The sequence below is a fragment of the Malania oleifera genome, chromosome 11, assembly GCF_029873635.1.
Source record: "Malania oleifera isolate guangnan ecotype guangnan chromosome 11, ASM2987363v1, whole genome shotgun sequence".
Lineage (NCBI taxonomy): Eukaryota > Viridiplantae > Streptophyta > Magnoliopsida > Santalales > Ximeniaceae > Malania > Malania oleifera.
Window position 1 is genome coordinate 17,803,236 of NC_080427.1, and position 23,693 is coordinate 17,826,928.

At 36.7% G+C, this 23,693-nt stretch overlaps 1 protein-coding gene across 2 annotated transcripts in view; it reads right to left on the reverse strand.

Moving 5' to 3' along the window:
- Window positions 1-23,693, reverse strand: part of LOC131168561 (transcription factor-like protein DPB) — a 49,423-nt gene that overhangs the window by 21,216 nt on the left and 4,514 nt on the right. For both annotated transcript variants that reach the window (XM_058128082.1, XM_058128083.1), the window contains exons 5-8: window positions 10,923-10,985; window positions 10,670-10,816; window positions 10,519-10,587; window positions 10,268-10,366 (exon numbers count right to left, since the gene is read on the reverse strand). In XM_058128082.1, coding sequence (XP_057984065.1) covers window positions 10,268-10,366; window positions 10,519-10,587; window positions 10,670-10,816; window positions 10,923-10,985 — 378 coding nt within the window. The remainder of the gene's footprint in view (window positions 1-10,267; window positions 10,367-10,518; window positions 10,588-10,669; window positions 10,817-10,922; window positions 10,986-23,693) is intronic.

Sequence of the window (23,693 nt, forward strand, 5' to 3'; positions counted from 1 at the left end):
TACAAATAACAGGAAAAAATAATTTGAAAAAAAAAAGGAATGTGGGAAAAATAGGAAATCTGGATCCCGGTCGGTTGAGGTCAAAATCAACTTCAGATCACGGATTGGACCCAAGTTAGGATCACCTTACATGTTGGATCTTTGGAATAGAGTGCAAGCCAAATCTTAATTCAGGGTTATGCTGTGCCCAGCACTGGAGCACCGGCTCACAGCTCTGCAAGTGAGTAACAATTGGTGGTGCATGTGGTGTTGGAAGCTTTATTGGCAGTGGCTTTTTATATATGGGGATTTTGACAATATCTGCAGTTGTGGTGGCAATGCTCCAAGAAGATAACAGTATGAGGAAACTTGAGATGGCAGTGGGAGGAAGAGATTCTGGGTGCACAAGTGCTCGCATGCAGTACCAGTTAGCTGCCGACAGCTGCAGGGGACAAGGCTGTGCCCACCAGCAATCTGATCCGAGTCAAAGTTGCCTGGTGGTATTCTTTTGCCAGGACAAACAGTGTAGATGAAGGAGGTTACTTTTATAGACAGGTGGGGTGGGGTTGAGGGTGGGGGGTCGGGGAGATGAGAGAGGCAATGGATGGCCATGAATAGATTAGGCTTGTGTCTTGATACCAATTTTACAGTGCACACTGAAGATGGGGTGGGGGTTGTAACCAAGAGACAAAATCCTCCAAAATTCTACTCATCATAAATAATGCAGCACATCCAGTTATATATGCTTCAGTCCTAATACAACTAGGCTTACCAACTTAGGAAACATAATGGCACCAAAAGAAGGTGGTCATAGGGATGTGGTGGGAACCTTCCAAATTGCTTTTGTAGAGGGAAGACAAACCTTGGGGCCTTAATTGCTGATGTGGACAGTAAACTGGAAGGGGAGAGCACACTGGGTTTATTTGCAAGCTTGTTGTGGGGAAAGCTTAGGATTGCTTGTGGTGATATTTTCTTGCTCATGTCATGGAGAAAATGGGATTAGGATAGCTGCAGAACAGTTGGATCAGAAAATGTATCTCTACCACAATTTTTTTTTTTTTTCCAATCAGAATCGCTACCCCAATGTTTTTTCTGTTTGCATCAACAGTACTCTTGAGGGGTTCTTTCACTCATGTAGGAACCTAAGACGAGGATCCTCTCTCCCGTGGAGATTTTAAGCCAAATGCATTTTGGTGCAGTGGAAAGTGGTCTCAGTACAGGTTGAGAAATGGAGAAATCGAGATGAGGGTTATTTCTGATCTACTAGTTGCAGAGGACACCATCATTCTCTTTGGTGCAGATCTTAGGGAAGTTCTTTACACTACGTGAATTTAGCTGTGTTTTGAAGCACATTCTGGTGAAGAGAAAATTAATCCCTCTTAGGGATGAAGTGGAAGAGGAGATGTTATTGAGCATTTTGAGGTTTTACAATTAGGGGTAAGTTTAAGGGCAGGGAATTTGGGACTCAGGGATGGAAAGATTTGAAAAGTAAAATAGTGGGGGTGAGAGAAGTTATCTTTCAAAAGGGGGGACAGTTACCATTATACTACATACTTTGTCCAACTTACCAGTGCACCACATATCTCTTTTTTGCATCCAAGCTCGCTAGCCATAAGTTGGAAGAGATTCAGATGGGATTTTTGTTGGGAAGCAATGGGGAAGAGTTTAATAGCGTTTACTAAGATGGGACATTCTGAAACAACCAGTATGTAAAGGACGACTGGGAGTCAAAACCTTCCCAACTTTGACAGGGGTTTGTTTGGAAAATGGTTATGGAGATCTATGACAAAGAAATAAGAGTTATCGAGGGGAGCGGTAAGGGCCAGGTATGGTATTGAGAGTATTAATGGGTGGATGACTAAGCAGCGCAATAGCCACATGGAGTGGGTTTGTGAAAAATGTTATAAAAGGCCGTGGATGCTTCTCTGGTCATGTTTCATTTGAAGTAGGAAATGGGGAGTCTCTTCATTTTTTGGCATGATATTGGCGTGGGGATTCTCCTTCAAAAAAAAAATGCAGTTTCAACCTTACACTCATTGGCTACTGACGAAAATGCCTTGGTGAGCACTTGTTTCCATACCTCTAAAGGAAGGAAGAGGTGGGATGCTCCTCATTTTGAGATGAGCACAGGACTGGGAGTTGGAAATGTTCTGTCACTATTAATGTTTGCATATGGCATCTGTTAATGGGCGAAGGGAAGGTGGTGGACAGAAAATTTCAAGAAGTGGTTGTTGTTCAAGTGAAATCCTGCAACACAGGGAGGAACTGAGAAGATATTTGAAGCTTGTTGTGCTGGAGATCCATTTGGAGGACAAAAGCTTCCACAAAAGTGGCATTTTTTCCTGGGAAACCTACATGTTATGGTATCCAGGCACTGGAGATTTTGCAGAAAATGGGTATGGTGCTGGCAAATAGATGTGTGCAGGAGTGAAGATGCCAAAGTGCATCACCCTTTCAAGGGGATTGTAGTTGGATTATAAAACTGTGGGAGGCCTTGGGTATGGGAAATTCGTTGGGTGGCAGCAGGCTCAGTAATGCAAGACTAATGTCCAACAACTTTAATTCTCAATTCCAATCTCTAGGGCATAGGCTTACTATGTTTGGAAAGTAAGTAATTAAGAAACCTAATTTCCTAGACAATAATGCCCTAGAATCTTGCTTCCTAAATAATAATATCCTAGAATCTTGAAGGACCCTGAAAAATACCCTAAATAAAAGAAAACGAAAGTAAATAGGAAACTAAAGTCATTCTTGTACACATGCTGCATCATTCTCCCCCCAATCAGAAAGAATCTGACACTGAATTTTAGAACTCAAAATGATGAAGAACCCAAATTATGACCAGGTTGAAGACCAAAGTAATATGCTGGTTGCAAATCGAAATAGGATTGTATGAGTGAACGCATAAGTACAGCTGACAACTTTATCTGCGATGATGAAATCAACGGGCTGTTAAGGATCAGGTTAGTCTTTCAATCTCAATAGTAGCATCCTCAACTACCTCTTATTTCTGGACTCTTTTATTGAATGGGAAAAAAGGAAGGCCCTTCTTTTAATTCAAAATAACCAGGGTCAATGATATAAAAGAGTGAAGCATAGAATCAAGCTTGTTCATCCTACAATAGTACATTTCCCAGGCCAAATTAAAGCCCAGCTTTTCTTTTTTTTTTTCCTCTCTATTATGCCCTTTCTTTCTTTTTAAAAAAAAAGTCCTGCTGTCTAGCTGGTTCGGATCAGGACGATGCGCTCTGGCCTAGTCTGACTGAACCTGTTTTGGCTGACCAGACAGATGGTTCAGATCTTTTAGACTTCTTCATTGGAAGGCAGTTCCTCAAATTGGCCTGCATCAACAGCATGAAGGCTCTGACCACAACAGATATATTCACTGGTGGCCATAGGAGCTTCAAACAGCAATGGCCTAGATGAACAATGAACTATAACAGTGCTGGCAGTAAGGGAAAAAACAACAACAAAGTTATGAGAAGAACTCAACCTCTCAGATGATGATGAACTTCCATTCAGCAATGGTTCTGTAGGCTATTGCAAAAGGCAGATCCCAGCAAAGAATCAGCAACCGTCAGTGGGAAGATTTGAAGCTGATGCTAGCTCCAATCATGGATTAGTTCTGGTAGAGGGGGTCGGGTCTTTGACTACAGTTCTGTGGTCTCCAAAGGGACTCTGGAGACAACAACGCTAAGCACTTGGGAATTCAGGAAGCACAATGTTTTGATAACAATGCTGTAGCAAATTGTTGATTGAGGCGGCAATTTAAAAAAACAAAAAAACAAAACAAAACAAAAAACAAAAAAAAATTATTCTGTAAAACATGGATCAACAGAGAGATGGTGGCAGCAGCGATGGTGGCACAAGGAAATTTAAGTTGAAATGGCAACGCTACAACTTTAAGTGAGACAACCCCATCAAACACTGACCGCAGTGGTGATTTGAGTTGAATCACGAACCCAGTCAAATAACAGTGACAGTTGTGTCGGATCAGAACCTGGCTCTCATACCACTTGATGCCAGACCAACTTCCAATGACTTCAATTCTCAAGTCATGAGTAGCCTCTTTTGGCTTACAAATTACAATGCTTGGAAGCTAGGAAGCACCTACTGACACGAGGCACGGATACAACATGATACTGACACAGCGTTGCAACAATTTCAAAAAAATGAGGAAACACGACTGCAAGGATACTTTAATTAATATAACTATATATATATATATATATATATATATATATATATAGACATGCACATATTGATTTAAAATGGCAGAGATTGTGGTAACATTGATTTAAAATGAAATATAAGAACCATTATATAAATTACACATCTTACAAATTACAGTTATGCAGTCATCAACTAAAGGAAAAAAAATCAACTCAAGGGCATGGCTCGTCAAAGTTGGGGATTGGAAAGGGGGGGGGAGGAGAAGTGGCAAACCAGTGATGGCTTTGAGGGGGGAATTTTGGCGGCTGGGAGGTCCAATGGTGCGAAGGATAGGGCACTGGTGCTAGGGCTCCAAAGTCCAATCACTCACATCATGTTTGTGGAATGGAATGGGGTTATAAAGGAATGGAATGAAATTTCGAATGGACAGCATGGAAAAATCAAGTGGTAAATTCAATTCCATTCCCATATACCAAACACAGTCAATGTAAAGACCACCTTGACTCCTAGTCTCTATACTTCACACCCCCCCCCCCCTTTTTTTTTGTGTGTGTTGGGGGGGAGGGGGGAGAATTTTGTTAATTGAATTAAAGGGGACCACAAAACCCACCATTTCAGTGCAAGCAGTGTCTCAGAAGTATTATCGCCATGTAAGGAAGTGTTGAGAAGTGTCTCAGCCGTGTCCGAAAATTAAAAAAAAATTAATTAATTTCCAACATGTGCTGGATACGCGTCCGGAAGTATTGGGCAGGTGTCGGTAGCCTATACGTGTCGAATACTGACACTTCAGGCTACTAGAAGTGTCTGTGTTTCTTAGCTTGGAAGACAAGGAAACTAATTAAAAAACGTATTTAAGCCTCAATACTAGTTTTCTGTACGATAAAAACCTATAATCTTGAAGAAATAAACCTAATATACAAGCTAACAATGCTTGCAAGATAAGAAAACGGGTTAAGAAACCTAATTAACACCAAAATACTAGCTTCCTAAATGATAATACCCTAGAATCATAAAGGTATAATCCTAATATATAGGCTTGCAATGCTTGGAAGATAAGGAAACTAGTTAAGGAACCTAATTAAGCCAAAATACTAGTTTCCCAAATGGTAATACCCTAGGATCTTGCTTTCTAAATATTAATTTCTCAAAATTTTGAAGATATGACCCCAATAAAAACACCCTAAATAAAAGAAACGAAAATATAATAAAAATTGGAAAACTGAAGTAGCTATTATTTGCATGCTGCGTCACTCAGTTTCAGCAGAGCTGTGGGCCTGGAAGGGCATCAGCAGGGACAGGGAAAGAAATTATAGAGTTAATCCATTAAAAAAAAAATTGGATTATCCAGAACAAAAGAAATTGTAATGCTTTTGATAGTACTTGTTCATCTCATAACACTGTAAAAGACCAACGCATCAAAACTTTAGAGGTCATTTGATATCACTGTCAGAAATTTTGGAAATGAAAACTGAAAACCAGAAACAGAAACCAACAAACAGAAAACTGTAACCTGTTTGGTTCTGTCACTGAACTTGAAATCATATATTAAAAACCGATTTGGCTATTTGTTTTTAATCTTTTCCTATCTTTTGAAATTATAAAAATGCCTTGTTACAAAACATCATTACCAAAAATGACTAAAATAGGTGTTATTCGTAACCTGTTATGAAAGGGTGTTTAATGGGATCTGGGACAAACTGTGCTGCTGGCTAGAACAAACCAATTAACTCTTTACCAAAAAAAAAAAAAAACAGTTTTAAAAGAATTTTCTGAAACAGATTTTAGGTTAGAAAATGTTCCCAAATTTTCCACCTTTTCTGGAACCTGTCTTGCTTAATCTGTCTTAAAGACTGGAACAAGACACCATGTTTTGTCCTCGGATTGCAGAGCTACCAGTAGATCTTTGATTTGGATTATTCCCCATATGCATCCTTGAAATTGATGATTTTGAATCACCTTATTGCTGCCTTAACTTCTAGAAGATAACATTTCATTGAAAGCACCGGGAGGTGCATCAAATTCATGATTGATTTCCAGAAGAAGAGATGCAAGTGGGCAAAGGGGCAAGGAGATGAGAAGTTGTGAATAGGGGTTCAGGCCGCTGTATATAGAAAGGGGAGCTTTGCTGTACGAACGAAGCTCTGAAGCCATAGATAGCAGAAATAAAGCACAGAAAAAAGGGGGAAAAAAAAAAGCCACAAAAGGCATTGGGTGGGAATCAAACCCAAAAAACCTATGCATGATTTTAAAAGTGACCGTCTCCCCTCTGTTGTGCAACAGCCTAAAAACCACTTTTTTTGGTTTTTCAGTTTTACAGAAACAAAGGAAACGGTTTCCTTGGTGACTTCCAAAGAAAACACAACCCAATATGTTTTCTTCCTTCGTTTTTTGCATCTAAAAACACAATCGGAAAACCATAAACAACAACAATACCAAACACACCCTTATTAACTTTTTTTTATTTAGTAGGCAGCACTTTGTTAATAGTGGGCTGACATTTCCAGACAACATCTCTCTTTTTGTAATTTTCTCTCTGGTTCTTGTTTAGCACCTCCATAGTGCTCTTAGTAGTACTATTGTCATTAGCACCTCCATAATGCTCTTAGTGTACCCAAAATAATCTTAAAATATTTGGAAGAGAAGCAAAGAAAAATTCAGAAACCTAGTGATACTAGGAAACTACTTTTCTACCAGATAACATCTCAAACTCCCAATTTAGGACCTAACAAAATTGACTAAAATGTATGAAAAATAAATTACAATTATTTCCAAAATGTTCCAACATTTTGATTTAGAATTTAAGTCTTCACTTCTCATTCTGCATTACGTACTATATAAATTCCTTTCCACTCTTCTTCACCTTCACATAAAACAATTCTTCCGTCTAAATAATGTTCTCAATCCCTTTTACGTTCCATTCATCCATATCAGTCTCCAGGAATAACCCCACTATCCTTGAATCTTTCCTAGACTCCTAGAAATCAAGATCAAACAAATTTAACAAGCGAAGATTTAGAAGCTCCTATCAGCCTATTCTTGCAGCTCACCAAACAAACCTTCGCATTCTAAATATACACATGTGCTGCAATACAATAACAACACATATATTGCAGCTCCAAACTACTTTCCTATACCCCCAACCAGTTGATCTGTGCACTATAGCAAAGACTGTATACTTTTCAAGCATATTTATTTTCATTCTACTTACCAGGCATAAATATTTTTTTTAATAATAAAGTACTGACAATAATTTGTCAACTTATTGTCATTCTATTTACCTGGCATAAAAACAAAATTTTCAGAGACATGAAAAGGAAAAAGGAGTGCAGTCGACTCAGTTCTCTAGGCAGTATAAGAAAACATCCCAAACATTATTCAACGATCATAAACCTGAGAAACTCTCAAGCAAAAAAATATTAACATTTTCTCCAATCTATAACAATAAACACTAAGGAGGCATTTGGTTCGAGGCATCAAAAATATTCCCACGCAAAGATGCTCCTGGGAATCTCATTACTGAGAATGGGATGCCTGCTTCATGGAAATATTTTTGTTTGCTTCATATTGTAAGATTCCAAGAATGTACACAGGGTTCCCATATCAATGTTTGGTTCAACGTGTGAATCCTAACATGTATTTTAATAAGGTGACCATTATGCCCTTGATATGTGTAACTAATATATAAAAATAACTATAGTTTTCAACATAAAAGCCTACTAAAAACACGTGCTTAGTCAAAACTAAATCCTAAGATTTTCAACAATTATAAATTTAAAACATTTAACATTTAATAATCGATTAATTGAAATAATTGAAGGCAATATAGTGTCTAAATATTAACTATTGTATTAAATTTTGCCCAAAAGACAAAATAATGAGGGCAATTTGGTCCAAACAGTAGGATTTACATGGGAGTGGGACTTCTGTGAAACTTACCCATGGGGAAGGTTGGAATAGGATGTCCATATTTCATGGTTTCCTTTCACTCCCAGTAAAGTGAACATTTCCACCACATCATATTCCCATGCTCAAACAAACGTGGGAATGAGATGCCATGGTCATCACATTCCTAGGAATCTTGAAAGATGTCGCAAACCAAACGCCCCTCTCAAGGCAAAAAATAATAATTAAGCATGACACAGTTTAAAATTGCAAGTCAAACTAAGAACTTTTTGAACTAGGAAGCACCAGTCCAGACACAGGACACAGATACAACATGATGCAAACATAGAAAATATAGCAATTTTGAGAAAATATGGATACAACACAGCCGGATGCATTAATTAATTAATAAATATATAAATAACCACATATTTATTTTAAAATGACAAATATAATTTAAAACAAAATATAGGCATGATTAATGCACACTTGTCATGAGTTCATCCATCAATTTTTTTTAGAACAAATAGACCACAAAAAAAAAAATCAGAAAAATGTTTTACTGCTGCTGCTTTACTGTGGCACCCCTGCCCCCTCCATTCCTAAACACGCCAAAACCCAGTATCTTCCCATTTCCCTCCACTACTTTACTCCACATGCTTTCTCTCTCGCATCCAAACAAAACCCCATTGAAAATCCACAAACCCATATCCAGAACACCCATAACCTTTATTTCTTACCTTCCTTGTCCCCACCTATCCTCTCTGTCAAAACCCAAACGATCTCTCTCACTCACCCACCATGCAAAGTAATTCTTACTTTCAAGTACTACATATCCCTGCAGTAAGAGTGCAGGCTTAGAAGTTGATGATAGAAAACTTCACGAGAAGACGATTCAACAACTCGTTGGCCTTTGAGGCTTTTGCAGAAGGCAAGCAAGAACGAAGCAATAGGACATCCAGCGGGCAAGAATGAGGATCCACTGGTTGTGCTCATGCTAGGGCTCCAAATCTGGGAGGAATCTCAAGTCTTGGCATTTGCCTCTCCTTTTCTTTTTATCCATTTTTTAGTTTTGTATAAAGGGGACCCAAGGAAACAAAACACACTGTTTTCACTACAGAAGTGTTCCGAATGTGTCAGTAACTTGATGCCGTGTCATAACATGTCCAAGTGTCCAAAACATGTCCAACAATAAAAACATTGAAATTATTTTTTAACGTATGTCAGACATGTATCGGGCTGTGTCAGGAGCATGTCAGTGTCTGATAGGTGTCGAATACTGACAATTTGGCCTCTTAGGAGCATCGGTGTTTCCTAGCTTTTCACCATCTACAGCATCTTGGCTGGGCATACTGCAATAATTATATTATTTCCAAAAAAGCAATCCAATTTTTTTAGGTAAACTTGTGCTTATACAATTCAACTCTCGCACTTAAGGTACTAATAAACACTGATGTACTGTAAACACAGTTACGAACAATTTTACGTAGATTATTCTTGTAAGTGCATATATGGCTCAAACAGTCTTTAAAAGCAAATATAATTAATAAAGGCTGCAAACTTGGATGCCTCATATTTCTATGAAGAGGACGACTCTTAAAATGCCAATCACACTATACTAAGATTAAAAAGCCTTTTCAACTTTAAGCAGCTGCCGTAAAAGATGTTTTTTTCAAATTTCCAATGCCTCATTAAGAAGAAAAGCATCCAGAAAAATTAAAAAAAAAAAAAAAAAAAAGGAATAGGTCGAGATCCAAAACAGCAACAGTTATCAATGTGTTCGTACAATATATCAACAGCCAAATGTAATTTAATTCAAAGTAACGCTGAAAAAATTCTGAAGAGTACACTGACCAATTAAATTTAATACGACCATTATAAGATAGAAAATTTAGGATATGTTTACTTGTGGAAAAGAGTTTTCATTTTCTTTTCCCAGTTTTCTAAAGAATTAAAGTCCACCTTGTTTTCCAATTATCCAACATTTATATAGGAAACATGGAAAATATCTTTTTATTGCTTTCTGAGTTAAACATATAAAGGTTGGTTTTGCATAGGTTGGTTTTGAAACTGTTTTTGGAAAATTGGAACAGAAATTGAAAACTATTTTCCACAACTAAACAAGCCCTTAATGTCTGGCAAGAAGAGAAAAAACGATAAATAGCAATCATTCTTAATCCTCTTCTAGCACAAACAAGCCAATAAAAGTAAATAAACTACCAACATATTATACCTGAACCAGTATAAAAGGTAAAGCCACGCCTCCGCTGGGCGCATTTCCTGAGCTGTATACTTGCTCATTGCGCTGTATCAGGTTCTGAAGACCTATGTACTTCATCCAAAAAGAGAGTAAGTTAGTGCGTACACATTAGTCCCTAAACATGGTTCACCAATAAAAAAGGTTACCCTTCTAAATACACATTATAAAGAAACTTCACAACAGTGACAACATAAACCAAAGACGATATAAGTAGTAATTCTTACTTGTTCCTCTAGCTCTTGCAAATATGCAGCTTTCTTTTCAATCTTATTTCTCAGTTCAATACGCTCACTCTGTCATAATTACATTAAGATACAGGATTAGCTCAAACAGCTATCCTAGAAAATTATATATGCATCCAAGCCACACTCAAACCTTTAATTCTTCAATATCATTCAGGCTAGTACGAGGCAGACCCTTCCATTGTATTTCTTTTTTGTCCTTCGAAATAATATCCATTGCCATGAGAACATTCAGGGCATCATATACCCTTCGTCGTATATTTTTCTCATCATATTGTTGCTGGTACAAAAACAACACAGAATGAAATAGTTCAATTGATTTGAGTTACAATTTTACAAAGCACATATGCCTGAGCACACACACATATATTTAGAGGGCGGCCAACCTGATCTGGAGAAGTAGCGCTATTACCAGGATCAGCAAATTCAGCAACAAGTTCATCTGCAACCTGCAAAGTAATTGAAGATCTCAGTTTTAGGCAAGCCATTATAAAAAAATATTTGGTATTAGGTCTTAACATGAGGAAACAATAACAATTGCAAAGACATGCCAATCACAATTGAAAATATTGGTGAAAAAGCCTGATTTATGCACAAATGCATATTCTCAAATGATGGATGAAGACCAATCAAACAATAAAAAACTGTGGACTGTGATATTTCATTATCTTAGGATATGGCATGTGAAATCAACTGAAACAAAAGAAAATTACACCAGCTTGGTGAACTTCTTGGGCTTACTTTACTCATTTCAACTACATTTATGGCATTGCAAAATGAAATGAGAAGTGTTAGTAGTAATGTTGACGATATAGCTGTGCATCAATGAGATTTTGATATCAAAGTAATATTATTAAAGAATTTACAAAAACATGAGCTGAATGAATCTGATAGCCTAGCACCCACTACACAACCTATTTTACTTAAATACACAATTGCTGAACCTAAGGACGCGGTTATTTCCACCATTTTGAATAAGTGCAGAAATATAGTACAAATACTATTGCAGCCGGAAAAACAGTTCCTGAAGTTCTCCAAATATAATTTTTCAGTATAACAGAAACACCATTAGCATTTGAAGTTTTGTCAGGATTAACCAATCCATTAACCAAAACCTCAACTAAAGGATCAACATCTCTAAAGGAATACTAAAGAGCAAGAAAGTCTTCGGATTAATCCAAGTTCCTCTAATTATAAATAAAAGAACTATGATCTAAACTAAATCATTCAACACCATGCGCTATGATCTAAACCAAAACATTCAACACAATGCATTGCATGTATTGATAACAACAGTATTTGTTGACTGATTTGATTCCTTAACTACTCCTAGGTCAGATGTGAGAATTTGCAATGGATGACTATTTTATATGATTAAATCCTTCTTGATGCATTGTTGAGAACATAATTTTTGCCATTTTCACTCTGGAAAAATTATTCAGCAGGCAAAAAGACCCTTCCAAGGAGGATATCTTGATTCTTAAAACAATTTAATCTTTTTTTTTTTTATCAAGGAAGAAATTTTATTAGAGAAAAACTGGGCACCAAGAAGATGCCATTCAAGTACCACGAAAACAACAAAAACCTAAAATAATACGCCAATCGCGGAAATACATCCATGAAATCAAGAATAACAGAGAAATCCCTCGCATGCCTCCCGCTATGCCAACTAGAGATCATAGAAATCCAGTTATCTTTTGACAGCCTGCAAAGAAGAGACCATCCCATTGAAAACCCTTTTGTTCCTTTCTTTCTAGACTGCCCAAAAAATAGCAAGGGGAATAAACAGTCTTCTTCTGAGCTTGTTGGCCAGATCCTTTCCAATCCCAAATCTCACTCTCAATCGAAGTTGCAATAACCAAATTCTGATTGACCAAGGAAATGGCCAACCTCCAGAGACTCCTGGTCCAGGGGCAGTGAAGAAGGACGTAATCCACAGATTTTGCTTCTTCAAAGCACAGGAAACACCTAATTAAGGTAAAAAAAAGCCCTTTCTTTGATGCTTGTCAAGGGTGAGGATCTTCCCAAAGTGGCCTCCCAGGTGAGAAAAGCAACCTTGGATGGAGCTTCTGTTTTCCAATCAATAAGAGTATGAATCTCCCAATCAAAAACATTCCTAGTCAGGGAAACGTTCCAAACAGTCCCATGGATTGAGCATTCCTTGAGTAGGCAAATGAGGGCACTTTTACTGCACGCAAATCTATAAAGAGAAGGCAATGAAGCGATAAGTTGGGAGCCCCCACACCAAACATCATGCCAAAAGATCATATCCTACCCTTTTCCCACACTGAAATGAGTGGTGAGGAAAGAAATTCTCCCACCCTCTTCTGATGAATTTCCAAAACACTAGTACCACAGTCATCAGTCACCTCTCTAGAAGCCCAACCATCGTGGTAAGGCCATATTTAGAAGCAATAACTTCCCACCAGAAATAATTTTTCTCAGACATGAACCTACAAAGCTGCTTCCCCAAGAGTGCCTTGTTAAAAGTAAGAAGGGGTCTAAGGCCAAGCCCTACCTTTTGCATGTGTTGTTTGACAACCCCCATCACAAGATGATTATTGAACTCCTATCATGTGTTCCCCAAAAGGAATATTCTTTGAATGCCTTCCAATCAATTGGCCACTACACTAAGGATGGGAAATAGAGAAACAAAATAAACTGGGAGATTGGCTAAGTACCATAAAGATGGTTTGCAGGCAAGGTTTTATCAAAGGACTAGGAGAGTTGTGGGGGACAAAGTGTCTACAGCTTATTCTAAAGTCATCAGACAGCCAAATTTTAGAGACAGTGCTGGTGACTTATTAAGTGGTTGCTGGTGACTTATTAAGTGGTTAAGGATGAAATGGGGAGGGGGCCCATCTTAAAGTTGGATTTTGAGAAAGCTTAAAGACATGTGAATTGGGTTTTATTGGACAGGATTATGATCAAGAAAAAAATCCGCCTGCGATGCACTCAATGTCCTAATCTTTGAACACACAATCAGTCCCAAGCTCAAAAAAGCAGGAGGGTTGCATTAGATAGCTAACAGCCAGCATAAAATTTATTAGGTTACTATGATATAAATCCTTACCAATTATTTGCTGGGGCATCCCCTACAAGTAGTTGGCCTATCTAGGTTTCATCCCGTTTTGATAATGACAAACCAAGGCATCTAATTGTGCTACTAAGTGTGTTCACAGGAATTAAGGTATTAAGCACAATAACAAGATGCAAATTGGAAAGCCATGAAGCATACAAAATGATGTTATTTGGCTATGAACATGGAGCTTATGAAGACTAAGCTTGAAGAATATGGCTATGATTATGGAGCTCATGAAGTCCAAGCTTGAAAAATTAAAAGAATTTATTTCATGTATATTGCAAATAGAACCTATGTGAGTACACCACTTTTGATTATGTGAAGAAACTCATAAGTGACCTTAGTTGGACCCTAAGCACTTTATATTTCTTTGAAAATTATTTTATAAATGTGCAAAAATTATTTTAAAGTGTCAAAATCATTTTTGGAATGAAAAACCAAGGTTTTTGAGGCTTTAGGAAGTTCAAGCGACTGAAGCTGGGTACTCAGTCGATCCCTTCTTATCTCCCCAAAACAAGATTCTCCAAATCCCCTCCTTTTTCTGCCGCCGCCTTGATGTGCGATTTTCTCTATCGATATCTTCCCATCTTCAAAAATCTTCAATACGAAAGTTGTGGGATTTTTTCTTAACTTTCTATAGATACCCCGATCGCCCTTTTTGGAATTCTCTAGCAAAAGTTATGCTCCAAATACTGAAGGGTGTTTTAGGAAGGTCGTATTGCCATTGGATGTGCACAATTCATGTTCCACGTAGTTCGGGCGACCGAACCTCAGAGATCGGGCGACCACGTTGCTATTGACTTGCACAAATTCTTCCAAGGAATTCGGGCGACCGAATCCCAATTTGGGCGACCAAGTCAACGGAATTGAAACCACAACGGCTAGTTTTGAATGTAATAAATTATCTTTTTAAAGCCCAACGGTCATAAAACGGCTAGTTCATCATCTTGCCTAAAAATACAAGTTTTTAAACTTGTTTTAAATAATGGGAGAGGATTGGATTTGATTTGTATTATTATTGGTATCACTCATACATGAATCCAAGCTTTTGATCTTTGTTCAAAAATCTTTTCAAGCACTTTGCAAATTCTTTGTATCTTTCAAGTGCTCACCTTCTAGTTACTCCTAAGCTTCATTCATAATCATATTGAGAGTGTATTAGTGTGGTATTTTCATTGTACTTATCCGCTCAAGTTTAGAGCATTCTTTGTACATCTATTTCTATTGATTTCACTTTGCAAGGGCATATCCGCCTATTGAAGGAGAGAGGCGACTCTGCCTAGTGAAGGAGAGAGGCATCTCCGCCTATTGAAGGAGAAAGGCAACTCCACCTAAGTAAAGGAGAGAGGCATCTCCGCCTAGTCAAGGAGAGAGGCAACTCCGCCTATTGAAGGAGGAACTGTAAAGGCATCTCCACCTACTGAAAGAGAGGTTTCTCCGCCTATTAAAGGAGTACATAGTGGAATCTTCAAGTGGGTTACTTGAGACAAGGACGTAGGCAAGGATTGTCGAACCTTGTAAAAACAAAGGTTTTATTCTCTCTTCCCTAATCTCTTTAATTTGACCACATTTATATTTGTTCATATTCGTTGTGAATATTGATTACATTTACGTAGTTAGATCACTAGCTTAAAATTGTAGCAAACATCATTTAAGTACTAGCATAAATTTTTAAATATCCAATTCACCCCCTCCCCTCTTGGGATTACACTCAACTCACATTTGGTATCAAAGCTCGATTATAATAAGCCTAACCGTTTTTTGTATAAAGATCACATGGCACACATTGGTGTATCCCCATTCGGTGAGGGTCAATCCTGTGTAAGGCCTCCAATGTTTTGTCGTGTAAATTACGCCTCTTGAAAATAAAGAATGAATATTTTTGTCCAAACAATGGATTGGAGAGCTTGGAGAGTAATTGTTCAACGGATTATGTGGCAATGAAAATTGTTAATAATAATGAAATTCCCAAACTAGAAAATGAGATGAATGAAAATGACATTGATATATGCAAATCAATTTTAGTACCATGAATGTATTATACTGTGCTTTAGATACTAATGAATTTAATAGGATCATAGCATGTCAAAGTGCTAAGGAAATGAGGGAAGAATTAGAAAATACTTATAAAGGAAACGAAGAGAAGAAGGCCACCACTTGGGATGATTCAGACTCAAGCGATCAAGAAGTGGAAAATTGTTGCTTGATAGCATTAGACGATGAAGGGGTACACGTCTCTCCTTCTACCTCATTTAATGATTCATGTAATGATTCTTGTAATGAATTCTATGATAAATCTTGTGATGAATCATGTGATGAATCTTATGATGAAAGCATGTCATCTTATGAGGAACTACAAAAGGAGTTATTTAAGGTTCATAAGGTTCTAGATGTATAAAAGGAACATAATTTTGAAAAATGAAAATGAGAGTTTGGCAAAAGAATTAAAAGATTTAAAAGAATCTCATGCCCCTATTGAAAAGGAAAAGGATGTAGAAATCACTAGCTTAGAGAGAAAGGTGGAAGATTATTCTAGAATAATTTGCAAAGTTACAAGTGAAAAAAGATAACTCAAATAAATCCTTAGGAGTTAAAGAAATAGCTTTTTCAAAAGGGGTTTGGGTTTGGGTTCATCTTATAAATCCCATGGTTATAATAATTTTAATGTCTCATCAAATAGAAATAGGATGAATAAAAACAAAACTTGCTTGTACTGTGAAAGGAAATGTCACAACCGTTACACTTGCCCCTTTAGAGGTGCTAGAGGCAAAGATAGGCAGCTAGCATGAGTAGTTAAGAAAACAAATCCCTTGGAACCGAAGAATGGGTACCAAAATGAATTGCATAATTTTCAAAATATTGCTTCCTTAAAACTTAGGATTAGTTAATAAGAATTAAGTAAATTTATTCATACATAAGTAAAAAGGGATTCAAGTTTTTTATGAGTCAAAATAAAATATTCCCTCTGTGCTTAATCTGTGAAAAATTCCTTAGTTATTGTTAATGCCAAAGCATTCTCTTCCATAGGAAAACTTTACCAAACCACGATCAAATTCGGTAAAGAATCATCCATTCATAGTTTCGTATCCTTGCTCAACGTTGTGAACATATTTGTAGGGTACCTTTCCACAAGTGGTAAATCAGGAATCACCAAGAGCATTGTTCAAGAAAGCTTCATATAATCCTAAATGCTCATTGCCAAAATAGTTAGGACATACTTATCATGCTTAATCCACAAGCATGAAAATATTATGCTTATTTTTGAAAAAGTCCATACTCCCTAATCAACTCTCAACCCTTTATCAAATACTTGGTAAATCTTTATATAGGGTAACTCCTCACTCTTCACTTTAAAACATAGGTAATTATTCTACACCCATAGAACCCAGCAAATGTTTTTGGTGCAATTAAAGACGAAATGGGTTAAGACAATTTTGGACGTTAGTTCCTAGGCCTATTGATCACATGATTATAGGAACTAAATGGAAACAAGAAAAAAAACATGGCATTGTTATCTGCAACTAAGCTAGGTTGGTTGCACTAGGTTTCAACCAAGAAGAAGGTATCAATTTCAAAGAAATCTAAGCACCAATAGCTAAATTGAAAAGCCATTTGCATATTATATTGCCTTTGCATCCCATAAGGGTTTCAAGTTTTATCAAATGGATGCTACTCAGGTTTTAAAAACCCTTACCCCTGTGCTGAAAAAAAAATCTTTTAGCCCTTCTCTACTCACCCGAACATTCAAATTTTAAATGAGATGATGCTCAATTTGAGAAAATAGAGCAAAGGAGAGAGTTAGTGAAAAATGCAAAATGAATGAAGAACATCAAATGCAAAATGAATGAATTTAGAGGGAGAGCTTAAAACAAAGTCTTATCTATTGATAATATCAAAAGGAGGAGAATTTTAGCCGCAAGATAGAGAATTAAAAGCATTCTTGACATTTGGTATTAGAAATATAATGAATATTTAATTTATGTCATGAAATTCAAAAGTCTAAGCGTACAAGAAATAATTGAAAATTCTTTTAAAGTCATACTATAATTTTTTAAGATATTATGTTTAGATGACACCTTTTGCTGATGTCAAAAGGGGGAGAATTATGAGCAAAAAGGTTATATGGTTAAAATTGGGAGAATTATGAGCAAATACCTTTTGAAACTAATATGGCTAAAATTGAGCTTAAACGACTGTAACTTGAAAAATTCTAAGTCTTAATCTCAATATGTCAAACATGCTTTACATTGCTTATTTTTATTTTATGCATATTGTGAAGAGGAGCCTTGTAAAGGCAACCTTATTTTGCTCCTTGTTTGTCATCGTCAAAAAGGGAGAGATTGTTGGCCTATCTAGGTTTCATCCCGTTTTGATAATGACAAACCAAGGCATCTAATTGTGCTACTAAGTGTGTTCACAGGAATTAAGGTATTAAGCACAATAACAAGATGCAAATTGGAAAGCCATGAAGCATATAAAACGATGTTAATTGGCTATGAACATGGAGCTTATGAAGACTAAGCTTGAAGACTATGGCTATGATTATGGAGCTCATGAAGTCCAAGCTTGAAAAATTAAAAGAATTTATTTCATGTACATCGCAAATAGAACCTATGTGAGTACACTACTTTTGATTATGTGAAGAAACTCATAAGTGACCTTAGTTGGACCCTAGGCACTCTATATTTCATTGAAAATTATTTTATAAATGTGCAAAAATTATTTTAAAGTGTCAAAATCATTTTTGGAATGAAAAACCAAGGTTCTTGAGGCTTTAGGAAGTTCAAGCGACTGAAGCAGGGTACTCAGTCGATCCCTTCTTATCTCCCCAAAACAAGATTCTCCAAATCCCCTCCTTTTTCTGCTGCTGCCTTGATGTGTGATTTTCTCTATCGACATCTCCCCATCTTCAAAAATCTTCAACACGAAGGTTATGGGATTTTTTCTTAACTTTCTATAGACACCTAGATCGCCCTTTTTGGAGTCCTCTAGCAAAATTTATGCTTCAAATACTGAAGGATGTTTCAGGAAAGTCGTATTGCCACTAGACGTGCACAATTCATCTTCCAGGTCGTTTGGGCGACCGAACCTTAGAGATCAGGCGACCGAGTTGCTACTAACTTACACAAATTCCAGTTCCAGGGAATTCGGGCGACCGAATCCCAATTTGGGCGACCGAGTCAGCGGAATTAAGACCGCAATGGCTAGAAAACAGCTAATTTTGAATGTAATAAATTATCTTTTAAAGCCCAACGGTCATAAAACGACTAGTTCATTATCTTTCCTATAAATACAAGTTTCTAAACTTGTTTTTTAATGATGGAAAAGGATTGGTTTTGATTGTTATTATTATTGGTATCACTCATACATCAATCCAAGCTTTTGATCTTTGTTCAAAAATCTTTTCAAGCACTTTGCAAATTCTTTGTTTATCTTTCAAGTGCTCACCTTCTAGTTACTCCTTAAGCTTCATTCATAATCATATTGAGAGTGTATTAGTGTGGTATTTTTATTGTACTTATTAACTCAAGTTTGGAGCATTCTTCGTATATCTATTTCTATTGATTTCACTTTGTAAGGGCACCTCCGCCTATTGAAGGAGAGAGGCGACTGCCTAGTGAAGGAGAGAGGCATCTCCGCCTATTGAAGGAGAGAGGCAACTCCGCCTAAGTAAAGGAGAGAGGCATCTCCGCCTAGTGAAGGAGAGAGGCAACTCCGCCTTGTGAAGGAGGGATTGTAAAAGCATCTCCGCCTACTGAAAGAGAGAGGTTTCTCCGCCTATTGAAGGAGTACATAGTGGAATCCTCAAGTGGGTTACTTAAGGCAAGGACGTAGGCAAGGATTGCCGAACCTTGTAAAAACACGGGTTTCATTCTCTCTTCCCTAATGTTTTAATTTGAGCACATTTATATTTTTTCATATTTGTTGTGAATATTGATTGCATTTGTGTAGTTAGATCACTTGCTTAAAATCGTAGCAAACATCATTTAAGTACTTGCATAAATTTTTAAATATCCAATTCACCCCCCCTTTGGGATTACACCTCAACTCACACAAGCGACACGTTGCACTTATACCACCCAGGTGTAGCGAAAAGTGGACGAGGGTGGGCTACATCGTCACCGTAAAGCAACACACTGTGTTGGCACCTGGGTACAGTGTCAAATAGGTGAGAGCTCTCGCATCATTCTGGACACGAGCAGGTAAAGAAGTTAGTTTAGGAAACTAGGATTAGATTAGCAACTTGGAATATAGGGACACTTACAACTAAAAGCATGGAGATTGTGTACACAATGATTAGAAGAAAAATTAAATTAATCTATCTTCAAGAAACTAAGTGGGTAAAGGAGAAAGCTAGAGAAATTGAAAAATCAGGATTCAAACTTTGATATACTAAAAAAAAAAAAACCATAAGAACGGGGTAGGAATTATTGTAGAGTAAGACTTAAAAGATAGTATTATAGATGTCAAAAGAGTAGGCAATAAAATTATAAAAATAAAGACGATCTTAGGACAAGAGATGATAAATGTCATTAGTGTTCATGCTCCTCAAGTAGGCTTAGCAGAATACCTTAAGAGACAATTTTGGAAAGATATGAATAATATTAGACAGAGAAAATATTCATAGGAGCATATTTGAACGAACACATTAAAAGGGATAATAAAAGTTATGAGAGGATGCATGGAGGATATAGATATGGAGGATATAGATATGGAGATAAAAATGAGTTTGGGGATACGATCTTACACTTCACCATGTCATATGACTTTATTACAATGAATACTTGCTTTAATAAGAGAGAAGAACACTTAATAACCTTCAAAAGTGATCAAAATAAAAGTCAAATATATTTTTTCTTAACTAGGAGGGTAGATCATTATCATGTAAGGATTGTAAAATTATCCTCAATGAAAGCTTAACAAAACAACATAGAGTTTTAGTGTTAGATATACGTATTAAAATATGGAAGAGATAGGATAAAATAAATCAATGTAAAAGAACTAGATGGTGGAACGGGAACCTAATTAGAGAAAATATAATAAAATTTAAAGATAAAATTACCAAAGATAGTGATTGAACAACAGAGGATGGTGTAGATACCAACACTCTTAGGAGTAGGGCAGCTAGCTCTATTAAAAGGATAACAAAAGAGATATTATGTGAATTAAGAGGAAGATTCTCAAATAGTAAAGAAAGTTGGTGGTGGGACCAAGTTGTCCAAAAAGTTGTAAAGACAAAAAGAATTTAGTATAAAACATGGCAAAAATGTAAAAACATAGAAAACTTTAAAAAGTATAAAACATGAGAAAATATGCAAAAAAGGCTGTTAGTGAAGCTAAACATGGATCATTTAATAATTTATATGCTAGATTAGATATGAAAGAAGGGGAAAGAGACATATTTAAACTTGCTACAGCTAGAAAACGAAGGAGTAAGGACTTTGGTAATGTAAAATGTATAAAAGCTGAGGATGATATCTTGGTTAAGGAAGAGGACACAAAAGAAAAAAGCCTAAGTTATTTTAGTAAGTTATTTAATGAAAATCAAGTAGAGGGCTTAAACTTGGAATATACAAATGAGGAAAAGGCTAAAAATATGAGATTTATTCGTAAAATTAAAGTTAATGAAGTTAAGTATATGACCGGATAACATCTCAATTAAAGTTTGAAAATGCTTCGGTGATGGCGTAATTATATGGTGAACTAATTTATTTAACGCAATTATAAATGTCAGACGAATGGAAAGGAAAGCACTTTAATATCCATATACAAAAATAAAGGAGGTATTCAAAATTGTAATAACTATCGTGGAATTAAACTTACGAGTCATACAAGAAACTGTGGAAAAGGGTAGTTGAACAAAGATTAAGATTACAAATGAAGGTCTCGAAAAATCAATTTGGTTTTATGCCTGGGAGACCTACAACAAAAGCTATATATTTTTTCAGAAGATTAATGGAAAAGTTTAGGAAAAAAAAAGGGACTTGCATATGGTCTTTATTGACTTAGAGAAAGCATATGATAGCATACTCACGGAAGTACAGTTGGGTTTTAGAAAAAAAAAAAAAGGGGAGGTGTATGTAGTAGGTATACTAATGTCATCGAGGATATGTACAATGAAATAATGAGTAGAGTTAAGACTACAGGTGGAGAGAGTAGCGAATTTCCAATCACAATAGATGCACAATCAAGGATCTTCTTTAAGTCCTCATCTTTTTAATTTATTGATGAATGAACTAACAAGGAGTATCCAAAATGAGGTCCTATGGTGTATGTTGTTTGCAAATGATATTGTCTTGATTGATGAAACTAGGGGTAGAGTAGAATCTAAGTTACAATTATGGAGAGAAGCTTCAGAATCTAGAGCCTTTAGGATAAGTAGAAATAAGATAAATTATATTAAATGAAATTTCAGTCACAGTAAGAGGAATATTGGAGACAAAGTTAAACTTGATGATGAAAAAATCAATAGCACTAGTAGATTTCGATATCTTGGATCTATTATGCAAGCTAAAGGAGAAATTGAAAAAGATGTAATACATAGAGTTAAAGCAGATTGGTAAAATAAAGAGATACTTTGAGTGTGTTGTGTGATCATAGAATACCCTTCAAATTAAAAGGGAAGCTCTATAGGACAGTTGTAAGACCAGCTATGCTATATGAATCAAAATGTTGGGTGACTAAACAATATATTCAAAAAGTAATAAGAATGCTTAGATGGATGAGAGATATAACATTAAAAGATAAATTAAGAAATGAGCATCTTTGTAGTTAGGTGTAACTCTTGTATAAGATAAAATAAGGGAGAGACAGCTCAAGTGATTTGGGCACTTGCAACGTAGTCCAAATAGTGTGCCAGTGAGAAAGAGTAAATTAGTTACATAAGGAGTAGTAAAGGGGCAGGGAGCCAAGGATAGACCTAAAATAACTTGAAATAAAATAGTAAGGATTTAATAGCCCTAAATCTATTGAAGGAAATTGCCCATGATTGCATAAACTGGTGGAAAATGATTCATGTAGCTGACCCCACATAGTGGGAGTCAAGGCTTGGTTTTTTGTTGTAATTATAACCAAGAAAGGTTTTGGAGCTACATGGAGGAAGTGAATTAGAGGTTGCTTGAGTTCTATCAATTTCGTGTCAATGATTAGCCTAAAGATTCATTCAAGGCTTCCTAGGGGTGTAGGCAAGGGGATACATTATCTCCATGTTGTCCAACCTTGTGGTGGATTTCTTGAGTAGGATGCTTACATGCACCCAAGATGCAGGTCTTTAGTGGGGAGGAGAGAGGTTGAAGTGTCTCAATTCTAGCTCACTAACAATTCCATGTTATTCCTTGAGAACAGCCTTGCGATTTTCTAAAAGGCCATTATTTGTTGGAAAAATCTTCGAAAAGATCTTGAGTTTAAATATTAACCTATCCAAGAGTGGCTCATAGGCATTAATATGGAGGGCAGGATTTTATAGGGCTTTAAGGCTTTGGCAAGGTGCATTTTCTTAGATTGACCACTTCTCTCTCTCGATCTTCCCCTTGGTGGCAACCTAATTCTAATGGCTTCTTGAGACCTAGTGATCAAGAGGGTGGGAAGGAGGTTGGAGGGGTGGAATAGGGTGTATTTATCTCTCAAGGTCAAAAATCACACTTATTAGTGCCTCCCACTCTAACATCTCAATTTATTTCTTATCCTTTTTTCAAGTGCCATCAGGGATCACTAGGATTCTTGAGAGGTTGATTCGGAACTTTCTCTTGTCCAATTTTTTTTTTTTGGGCGGAGGGGGTTGGGGGGGGGGGGGGGGGGGGGGTGGGGCACAAAAGAGATCACCTCATTACTTGGGAGGTATATAGGCATCCTAAATCTAAAAGCGGATTGAGGCTCAGTAATGTGGTTTCCAAAAACATCTCTTTCATAGGCAAATGATTGTAGGAATTCCCCTTAGAAGTTAACTCTCATTGGCACAAGGTGATAAGTACAGCATTCATTGGAATGGGTAAGATACTAAAGGAATTCGCATTGTTTCTTGTACAAACCCAAGAAATTCATACCCCAAGTTTCTTTCCTCTCAATTGCTTCAAAG